This window comes from Thalia democratica, unplaced genomic scaffold, assembly GCF_965202585.1.
Source record: "Thalia democratica unplaced genomic scaffold, ktThaDemo2.hap1.1 HAP1_SCAFFOLD_933, whole genome shotgun sequence".
NCBI classification, from domain to species: Eukaryota; Metazoa; Chordata; class Thaliacea; order Salpida; family Salpidae; genus Thalia; species Thalia democratica.
In genome coordinates, this window is record NW_028139877.1 from 5,689 (window position 1) to 17,445 (window position 11,757).

General features: G+C 24.9%; 1 protein-coding gene across 1 annotated transcript; it reads right to left on the minus strand.

Annotated features, from left to right (window-relative positions):
• Positions 1-965: 965 nt before the first annotated feature.
• LOC145847466 (kelch repeat and BTB domain-containing protein F47D12.7-like) lies at positions 966-11,396 on the minus strand. The gene is made up of 2 exons (XM_082953607.1): positions 11,041-11,396; positions 966-1,092 (listed from the first exon to the last, which is right to left on the minus strand). The coding sequence occupies exons 1-2, from the start codon at positions 11,394-11,396 to the stop codon at positions 966-968; spliced, it is 483 nt and encodes a 160-aa protein (XP_082809733.1).
• Positions 11,397-11,757: the final 361 nt, after the last annotated feature.

An 11,757-nucleotide genomic window follows, 5' to 3' on the forward strand; every position in this document is an offset into this window, starting at 1 on the left:
AAAGATATTAAAACGTTATACATAATTTACAGACTTTAACGGGTCGGCTTTAGTGGTAAGGTTTTGAGTATTTTTTATACATTATTATGCAAATGAAATAAGGTGATAATACATCAGTACATAATTGACGTCTAAAATCTTACCCCTATGTATTTTACCCAAAATTTTAATTTTTACCGTTACTTCTAAACCACCTTACTTAAATATATAACAAGTAAAACAAAAAGTAAGTTTTATTAATTAAAATTCATAATTATGAGAAATTTCATTTAAGTCAATCAGAAGATCTTAGATTTTACAGCTGACAAGGTTAAATATTTTACAGGAGATGAGAGAAACAAATTATTATAGATCTATTCTAAAATATAATAAGCAAAACTTAATAACTTTTATCACTTATATACAGGAAAGTATTTTAAATGATATCTGTGAAAGGGAATTGAAATTTATGATGATTATTTACATATTAAGATTTTTTGAAACATTTCAACCTTATACTCTGAACCTAAAATTTGTTATACTTCCCTTTTAAAGTATACCACAAAAGAGACATAAAAAAGCTGTTTGATTTATACATAAAAATGAGGTGTTAACACTATCACCATGTGTACTTGTGGTTTAAATTTTATAGGTCAGTAAAAAATAGTTACAAAAAAATATGTATTAAATTACACATTATCTAAATTCTAATATCATTAAAATAATTTTAATCAAAATTATATTAGTCAAAATTATTTAGTAGAATTTATTATATAGTAAATTTCTATCATTTTAAAATTATTAAGAGGGGAAATTAATAATTTTTACTTCAACTATGTACTAGTAATCATACAAAATAACTTTAAATTTACTCAAATAAAAGGTTAGAGCTTCTTGCTGTAAAAACAAACAAAACTTAAATATTAATTTGAAGTGGTTCTCATCTTAGCACTTGTTCAACATGATTGTTGTAGATTGTCACTCCTCTAGCGTACTCCACACTCCAGCGTACTCAACACGAACTTGGATGTGGCTACTTGGTTGATGATAGCTGCTTGTCTCCAATGTCCACAAAGATAAGCCCATCTGTACTTCCAATCAACGAAGAGGGTTCTGTTAATTGGTTAATGAAAATAAATGTTTTTTTGTGTCAGATTAAAAAATATATATATAGTTAAGGGTTGTGGGGGTGGTAAGGAAATTTTAAGACTATTTAATAATGGTTATTAAGGCTGCACAACTATTTAAGTTCCTAAAGTTATTTAACAGACCATATCTCAAAAAATAGTAACTTTAATAATTACATACAAGAAATTTTTATGCAGAAATTTTGTTATTCTTTGAAATATGGGTTAAATAAGTTTTATATATACTAATTTTCAGTAGTTTTTGAATAAATATTATATTGTAAGTTTTGCTTTGCTATCAGATTCTTATTAATTAAATCTATAAAAACTATTTTATTCTTTTTAATGATGTTTTATTTTTTGAGATACAACCTCTTAATTTTTTTAATGATTTGAATTGTCATGTAACCAGCTATCACATGAAAGCTTAAAATGAAAACTATATGCCAGTTTATATAAATATAACATTTTATTTAACTTTTGAGATGAAGTATTTTTTGTAATAAATTTTTCAGGTACATAGTAGAATAAATATATTTTTGATACTTAAATATTAATCAAAATAATCTTCTTTTTAATTTAATGGAGCCTAAGTTTTTCAGGAAAGATTCCTTTTATAACTAAAAAGGTTTTGAGTTTCATAAAACCTAATAACTGGTAATCTAATTTGATATTATTTTAATTTAGGCTTATCAAAACTTTTAATTATTAATAGGAAGTGAAATAAATTTGCATTAAATTCAAAATCAATAACTATAATAAAAAAATACTGTGTTATAAAGTATTGGCAGAAAACACAATCTTAAGCAACACATTTAAAGATAAAATATTCTAAGACTATAAAATACTCATTAAAAAAATAAGTTTTTTGCGGATGGTTTCAGCTTTGTTGTTTTCATTGAGAGTTTTCAAATACTTTTAAACAAAAGAGAAATTGCAGACAAAAACAATACAAAGGTGTGAAATAAATTAATACATTTCTAGAGAATTTCAGCTAATGCTATAGTTATAACAGTATGGTGGTAAATATAAGGGAATAGGTGGGGGGTTCCAACATTTTTTTACTAAAAATTAAATTGGATCTTAAATGAAGCTTAAAGTACAAACTAAAAGCCAGTTTTAATAGAATTAAAAAATCTTATTCAACTTTTGAGACATTGTAATTTTTATAAAAAATTTCTGATACAATGTACGGACTGCAAATGTTTTGGGGTTAATTTTCTTGGAAATTAAAAAAGTTACTAAAAATCTATCTTCTCCTTCAGTTTTTGAGCTAGAGGCATCAAACTTTCAGGAAACGTTCCTTTTATAATTTAAAAGACTTTGAATGTTAGAATTTTGAAAATATTACAATATATAAAGATGGTTTTTTATTGTTAAAAATTTTATTTTTCAAAATTAAAAAAATTCCTACATTCAACTTTTTTAAAACTTAATAATAAACAGTCTGTGAAAACTTGAAGAAGATTTCTTAAAAATGAAGGAGGAGATAGATTTTTAGTGAAATGGTATCTTTTTGCATTTTTAGTTTGCGCCTTTGATTAGGAACCTATTGAAGTCACAGACTTTGATCGCTCATATCTCAAAAATTACTTTGAATTTTTTCAAGCAGCTAAAAATGTCTGATAGCTCAGATAAAGCTCTATAAAATAATATCAACATGTAAAAATCAAAGTAGACCGCCCTTATGCCCTTAAATAGACACTAGGAATATATATATTTTTTTTAAACAAAAATTACTTTTTCTGAGCAATAATTTTAAAAATTTATAGTCTAGTTATTGTAAAATTATATACAAATTGTCATATTAAAGCCTTTTTTTTGACATAAAACAAAAACTATTTTATACAGGATGTTCTAGAATAGTGCAAGAACATTTATGAAAATATGGGGTTAGTTGTTTAAAACTTGTATTTTTTTAAATACTTCCAAAAAAACTGGTTATGAAATTTTATTATTATTTATGTTTGTATTGAAACTTGTTTACAAAACGGATTATATCTCAAAACTTAATCTTTTTTTTTTTACTATAAAAAAGCACCTTAAGATAAGAGCAAACTTTTGTTCTTGGAACTAAAATGCTGAATCGCTCATAGCTCACTATTGCTTTAACACAATTAGGTCGGTTGCAATTCAAACAAGTTTTGAAAATAATGTTCTACACATCAGCATAATATTTTTAAGCACATTAAAAACAACAATCACACATTTTTTATTTAAAAACGTTAAAGGATTTAAAACTATGATTTTGTGAGATTTATTTCTATTAAGTTTTTTATATTTTTTGGCTTCATTAATTTGTTAATTTTAAAACCTTTACTAAACATAAATATTTGTTATAAAATTTAAATTCTATTAGATAAACAGATATGTGGCTGATTATAAAAAGGTGAAAGTTTGATCAGTTAAAGAAAAATATTGATGGAATTTTTTAAAATAAATTGTATGTTGCTTAGGTAATTGTTTTGTTCAATCATACAATTTAAGGTTTCTAAAGAAACTAAAATCATATTATGGATAGACAAAAAAATTTAAACCAAACTCTATCAGGGGGTAGCTGTCAAAATTGCACAAAGATACTTTTGCACAAGGGGATAAAATTGCACAAAGACACTTTTTCACAAAGGGTAAATTTTGCACTGTGAATTTTATTTTTTCTCTTAACTTATTTATTCTTATTTTTACTATCACTGTTATCCCTAACCTTTACCCTTGGTCAGTAACTTTTTTTATGTGAGGATTGTCAAACATTTTTTTACAAAAATTAATATGAGTTTCTAAAGGAAATCTCAAAGTATCAAGTATTTTTTACTAAATATGTATATTTTAAATACAATTTCAAATTTAGTTTACTCTGTGCACCAGGTGCTTGCATGGTTGCCACTCATCAAGCTGAGAAAAATTTCCTGACTTTTTCCTGACTTTTTACCAAAATTTTCCTGACTTTTCTAAATCAAACTCTTAAATTAAACTTATTCTAAAATACATAATCTAAACTTGAAACTATATAAAGCTTTCAATCTAATTTTAATACAGGTTAAAAACAACAGTTTTTTGCTGAATTCTATCATCAAACTTCCAGTACATCACTTAAACCATTTGTGTATGATTGATGTTTGTAATAAACAGCTCTATCAGCAAAATACTTGTGTTATTACCTTAAAAACACAGCTTGTCTGAAAAAAGACACAACTTTTTAGCATTTACTAGCATGAATGTATCTAGATAAACTAACGACATATAAGGAGCTTTTACAATCAAAACCTTGAATTAATAACAAACTTTCACAACTAAAATCTTAAAAAAGTAACAAATTTTTACATTTGAACCTTAAAAAATAAAGAACACAAATTTTTAGAATATGTAAACTTTGGCATAATTAAAATATAAAAAAACTATTAAATACTGATCTAAAAAAAAAACAATGGTTAGTCAGAGTTTGAAAACCCAGTACATAAAGTAATAGTTTTCTGTACAAATAATTATAATCTAACACCTTAATACAAAAAATAAATTTACTCTCTACCAGTAATAAGCTATTTATCTAACTAAAAAAGTAAACTTTAATCAGACTTAGCATATAAGTTGTAAAACAACCTAGAAGTTTTAAATATCTAGTAATAAAATTTACTTAAAACATGTTTTACTTATATAAATTGTTTACTTAGTTTAATAAAATACTACCCAAACTATTTAATATAAAATCCTTGAATTAAAAATCAATTAAAAAAGAATAAACTTAAGTACCTGTAAAAAAAGACATAAAAAAGTAAACTATATATCTGTTGTATAAAATACTTCCTCTTATCATTTAGTACAAAATTTGTAACAAATAAATTTACTCCTATTTACTTTAAAAACCTAAGTTACTCTACAAAAAATACAAATAGTAAATAAACCTCATCTTGGCATATACCTCTCTTATAACTTTTATTATAAATTAAAACAATTTTGAAAACATATATAAATGTAAAGTATACACATTAACTTATTACATAAAATACTAAACTAAATGCTTAGTTATAAAAAACTCAATTATTTACTTAAACAAAAAACACTTATTATGCTAGATAAACTTTTGTGTATATACCACAGTTTCACTATGGAAGTGTCCTTGCTAAAAACCATCAATACTAAAAAGCTTACAAAATCCCTTGTTCAAGTAGGGTACTTGTTAATATGTTAATAAAAAATTATTGCAGCTTATAAAGGATATTTTTTTAATTTATACCAGATGAAGGCATTGGAAATAAAATTAAATATTTTTGTCAATTTCTAGGAAAATTTTGGAACTTTTTTCTGACTTTAAAGGACTTTTAATTAATTTTTACCATTTGGAGGCTTTGGAAAACAAGGATTTTTGTAAATTTAAAATAACAAAATCTGGCTTTTTTTTTTAAATTTTATCAAATTTCCTGACTTTTCCTGACTTTTTTTCAAAACCCCTCATTTTTTCCTGACTTTTCCTGACTTTTGTCATTTTTTAAAATTTTTCCTGACTTTTCCTGACTTCCTGACTTTTCCTGACCAAGTGGCAACCCTGTGCTTGTATGTGCACCAGGCTTTTAGACCAAACTTTTTGAGCGTTTTTTGTTGTTCAATAAACAATATAACAACTCAAATAAAAAACTTTCCAATACAAGCCTGTGAAGAACAAATTTTTTATTGTCAAATACTCACAGCTTTACTAACTTTTTTTTTTTTAGCAGAGACTTCAAACTTTTAGAGTGTTCCTTACTTCAATTATTAAAGTGTGTTAGATTTTTTTTGATTTAAACAAAAGTTTATGACCAAAAAATTTTTTTTTAAATTAAACTTACTTAAAAATTTTACAGTTTGTTCTAATAGACTTTTCTTAGTTATTTAAAAATTAGAATGGAAATTTTTTAAAAGATTACTCAACATTGTAAAACGAGGTAGATTTCAAGTGAAAGAACATTTTGTCATTTTAGTGTACACCTCTCAAAAGGAACCTATGAAACTATCAAAGTTTGATTACTTATATCTCAAAGATTTTTACTGTAAAATAACTGATTATTAAAAAAGACTTACTTCCACATGCTATATTAATAAAATGACTTGGTATTTATTATGTAGAAAACAAACCATAACTTTTATGAAATGAGTAGATTTAAAGTCATATAAACTATCTTGAGATTGAAAAATTTTCAAACTAGCTTAAGTATTCAGAGTGTGTAACAACTCTTCTTCTAAATAAACTTCTTTTTCTTTTTGTAAATTATCATTTAACTATAAAACTGAGCAACTGATTAAGAGTTTGTTCTAGTAGCAGTGATTTTGAGATTGTCTATTAGTGCTATTTTACAATTTTATTAGTTATTTAACTCTTTCTTTGAAACTAGAGCTTTAAGTTTTACAGATTTCATTGTTTTTTCTTTAATTTAAAACTTTAGTTTTAGGGAGTTACAGGGTGGCCACTGGTTATTGGAAAATTTTCTGAGTTTGCCTTCAGATTTTTAAAGAACAAAATTCCTTATTTCTTAAAAAAAATAAAATTCTCAACTTATACAGAATTTGTTATTTTATATGTTAATTTCAAAATTACAGGTGATCTCAGGTACTTTAATCAGGGTTGCCACTTGTTTTTTCAAATTTTTTTCCAGGTTTTCCAAATTTCTTTAAGGTTTTTAAAAGTACACATTTTTGGATTTATTTTTAGATTTAGGTTAAGGCCATAGGGGGGGGTCCGACTTTTTTTTTTACAAAAAATAACTTTGGCTTTTATATGAAAGCTTTAAATACAAACTACAAGCCTGTTTTTATAGAATTCAAAAGTATAATTTAACTTTTGAGATATTTTATTTTTTGTAAAAAGTTTCCAATACAAAAGTATGGACCGCAAATTTTTCAGGGTCAATTTTCTCGGAAATTTAAAAATTCACTAAAAACCTATCTCCTCCTTCATTTTTTGACCTAGAGACTTCAAATTTTCAGGAAATATTCCTTTTAATATTTTGAAGAATCTGAATGTTGGAATTTTTGAAATTTTGAAAAAAAAAAATTCTATCCACAAAAAACTAAAAAAAAGGGTAGTTTTTTGACAATAATTTTTTTTTTACTCAAAATTTAAAAAATTCCTACAATAGATCTTTTTAAAGTTTAATGATACACATTCTGTAAAAATTTGAGAAAGATTACTTAAAAAATGAAGGAGGAGATAGATTTTTAGTGAAATAGTCTTTTTTGCATTTTTAGTTTTCGCCTTCCATTAGGAACCTATTGAACACCTTTTCTTTGATCGCTTATATCTCAAAAGTTACTTTGAGTTTTTTTAAGCGGTTAAAAGTGTCTGATAGCTCAGATTATGTTCTACAAAATAAGATCAAGTTGTAAAAAACAAAGTGGACCCCCCTATGGCCTTAATTTCTATACAAGAAATTGCATTAAGTAGTATAAAAACATTGAAAAAATACTATGAAGTACTTTAATTGTGTTTTTTAATAAAAAAAATTTTTGATGATGACAAAAAAATCTTATTTATATGATAGATTTTTTGTGTCAAATCGAAATTTACTAATGATAATGTTAAAATTAATAAGGTTCCAGGTTTTTCCAGGTTTTATGATCAAATTTCCAGGTTTTTCCATGTTTTTTTCAAAATTTCTCAAATTCCAGGTTTTTAAAGGTTTTTCCAGGTTTCCAGGTAAAGTGGCAACCCTGTTTAATGATTTTAGATAAAATTTCAGTTTTTTTTTTGAATTTCCAGACTTGCCAGATTAAATGGCCACCCTGGAGTTTAATTCTGTCTATTAGGGTTTTAATTTTTTATGTGTAACTTGATTTTCAAATTAAAATAATGTATTAAATGGAAACATAAACTATACCTGATCTCAATCACTTAAAATAGTAGTTAAATGTTTGTTACAAATGGGAAGAGTAAAACTGATTTTATTTTAACTTAATAGATATTTAAAATCTATGATTACAACAATTAACAGAATATATGTTTTTTTTCAAAAAAAATACATTGTGTTTTATTATACTTCAAGTTACTTAATTGAGGTAAAATGTTTAAGGGGGGTTGATAACTTAAAAACTTATAAAGGTTTGTTTACTAAATACATTTTTTAAAACTATTATTTTATTAAAACATATAAACCAGTTTTAAATAATGTTCAAATTTAACTCACCTATTTGTTGAAGTTGACTATGGATTCAGTATATTGGTTGGCATAGTCATACAAGTAACCTAACATCATCTCTATGAAGTTGGTTGAAATGTTTTCACATTGAGCACAAGTAGAATCACTTAGCAACTTAAATTTTCAAAAGCAAGTCTGTAATTAATTTGAAAATTCAAACTGGCCAATCAAAGCTAAGTAACCAAGCAAACGTTGCTACAAGACATTTCTAAAATTTTTATATCAGGTCCTAAGAGAAACAATTTTGCTTCACTTATTTCTCAATTAAAAACTTTTGAAATTATAACAAAAAATGCTAACAAAAATGAAATAATTTTTATTTGAGTTATATATTTATTTACTTATCAATTTCACAAAAGTAACTAAGCATCGCTCAAAGAGCAAGTCAGTATTTAAAACAAACGAGTACAAAGATCCTATTAAGAAAAACAAAAATTAATCATTGACAAGCTCTTTAAACAAAACTTTAAGCCTAATGAATTTTTAAAAACTTAAAACGTAAATTTTCTTTAACTTACAAAAAATTGGATACTTCTGATTGTTTTTTTATAATCAAACTTGTTTTTTATACTTTTATTTAAAAAAAAGTTACGTATTGTGATTAAAAAAGCTATAATAGTTCTCTCATGATATTTTTCCTTGAAAGGAGGAAAGTAGATCGTGATGCCTTTTTACATAAAAATAGTTGTTATTTATTGAAAATTAATTGAGATATAAAAGTTTTAGTTCGAAATTAAAAAAAAAAACAGTTTACTATCTAAGTTTAATATCGTACAATTATAACTAAACTATTAATTAGTTGTCAATTCAGTTTATTAAACAACACGAACATATTGAACGTTCTTTAGCTGATTGTTTTAGATATTTTTAATTACTTAGTAAAATACTGTTGTTATATCAAAACGTTTAAGCCTCAACTCTTAAGTATGCTTCTTAAACAAAGGTTAGTTTATGATTTTAATAATTTTAGATTTTAGTTTTAATTGTAACTGGAATTTACCTAAATTTCAAAGCTTTAAAATAGTTAGTAAGACATCTTTACATAAAACTTACCAAATATAAATTCTGGAAATGACGTTAAACTGTTTTGGTGTATGACTCGATAACCAAAAGGTTTTGTCGTGCACCAGGTCCTTGGACCAAACTTTTTGAGAGGTTTTTTGTCGTTTAATAAACAATATATAAGTCAACTAAAAAACTTAGCTTTTTGTTTCTGATTTAAAAATTATAATTTTTGTCTTCAAAAAGATAACGAAGAAAAATTATACGTTTTTAAGTTAATGAGGTATAAAATTCTTAAACTTTCAGGATGTGTTAAAAGATAATACTTTATTGTTTTAAGTCTTGACCAATGACTTATTAGCTATGTGTTTTTAATAAGTGCACAACTATTCAAATTCCAAAATTTCATATCCTATTGAAACTGTTACAAATTTTCTCTTTTAACATTTATTGAATACTGTATTCTATAAGCTTATTAATTAGACTTAGATTAGTACACCATATATACTTTAGTTTTTTTTTTATATTTTGAATATTTTTAGAGCTATGGAAAAAAAGGTATCTAAACTTACTAAAACTATTATTTTATAAACTTTTCTTTAAAGGAATTTACTATTCAATAACTTTTTACCATTAAAATTTTGTTTATTAAATCTTTATGAATATTTCTATTTTTAATCAAAAATTTATAGTTTTTTAGAGCTAATAATTAACAAGCTAGTTTTCTTTTTTTCTTTTAGCATAGTGAAAGCTGATGAATTACTCATAAACGTAAATCTTGCCAAGAAAAGGCTAAGAAAATTCATAAGCTACACATTTTTACTAAAGTTTACATTTACAATCAGACAACTTTATAACAACTTTTTGCTTAAAAATATTGTATGTAAGACATATATGTTAAAACAATTAGGTTAATTGAACTTCATTTTAATTAATTTATTCTAAACTTCAACACAATCGTACCGTTGCAGTTATATGTATTTATTTAAGTCACTTTATTATAATTACACGAAGGAATTTCGTTGGTTTATGTTGCGGTTTTTTGATTAATCATTTTACTATATTTGCATTAGCGCTTTTGATGAAAGTAAAGCTTTGATGTAGAAACTATAAAAGACTTTTTTATTTTAATGTTTAAAAGCAGCAACTAAGAATTTGACTATAAAACTTGAAAATATATAGATCTACATATACTTAACTTTTTAAAAAATTAGCTAGTAAATATAGTTGATACTTACTAACGTTCTTAAAACTAGATAATTGTTTATTTGCATCATTATTTGCAATAATAGTGCAGAAAATGTTAAGAAAATTACAAAAGTGCCTTGTTGGTTTTGATATTAAATAAATCATCTTTAGCATTTTTAAGTATATCATAAATTTAAATTTTAATGGCAAATTTTAAGCCTATAAAGCATTTAGAAACTAATAAACACATCAACTTTTTACAGTTTTAGCATAAATTCTAGTACTGAACTTTTTATCGTACCTTAATTAAATTCCTAAGTAAAAATAACTATAAAGATGTAACAATTTACTTCAAAAATACATTTATTACATGGTTATTCTATCAATATAAAGGCAGTTTAACTGATGAAAAATAGATAATATTTTCAGTAGCTTCACATGATTCTTCTGACCATTTATCTTTATCAACATCATAACATAATACAAGTTGTGTACAACTTTGAAAGACAAATAGTTTACTCTTTACCGAAACAGCTGTCACATAACGAGAATAGAACTTGGGTGTTTTAAGTGTTACAAACATATTGCTAGTTTTATCAAAAACTTCATAATTCATGTTTATATTTGCACCACCAATTGCAAACAGTTTGCTTTTAAGACTGACTAAGCTATGGTGACTTCTTTCTTCAATCATATTAGGCATTGGTGTCCAAGAATCACTATATGCATCATATAATTCTACTGTGTTTAATTCGTGACCGTTATATCCACCGGAAACAACAATACTTTCTTCGAATACTGAACATGCTGCAAGTGATTTTTCTTCATTAAATTTTGCAGCTTCTTTCCATCTTATTTTATTTGCATCAAAGTCAAGACAAGACTTCAAATAACCAGACTTCCAATCATGACCACCAAAAAGGTATACTTTATTCATAAATGAACAAGCACAAAAACATTGACGTTCATCAGGTAAATCACAAACATAATTCCAAGTTTTACTAACAGGTGAATATTTTTCAACTGACCTTATACGATTTAGTTCAGGATCAAACCCACCAAATACATACGCTCCTCCTTTAAAATAAACTACTTTTAAAAAGTGTCGTTTTTCTGACATTAAAGGAGGTTCCTTGAGTTCTTCTAGACTATTTCCACAAACTTCTTTTACTTGGTCAACAGATTTGTTTTTTCTTTTATCACGACCCCCACAAATAAGAATATTAAACTCGTTTTGATTACAGTGTCTATTATTTTTAAAATAACTAGACACATTCTTACTATCTCTGTTATTCAAC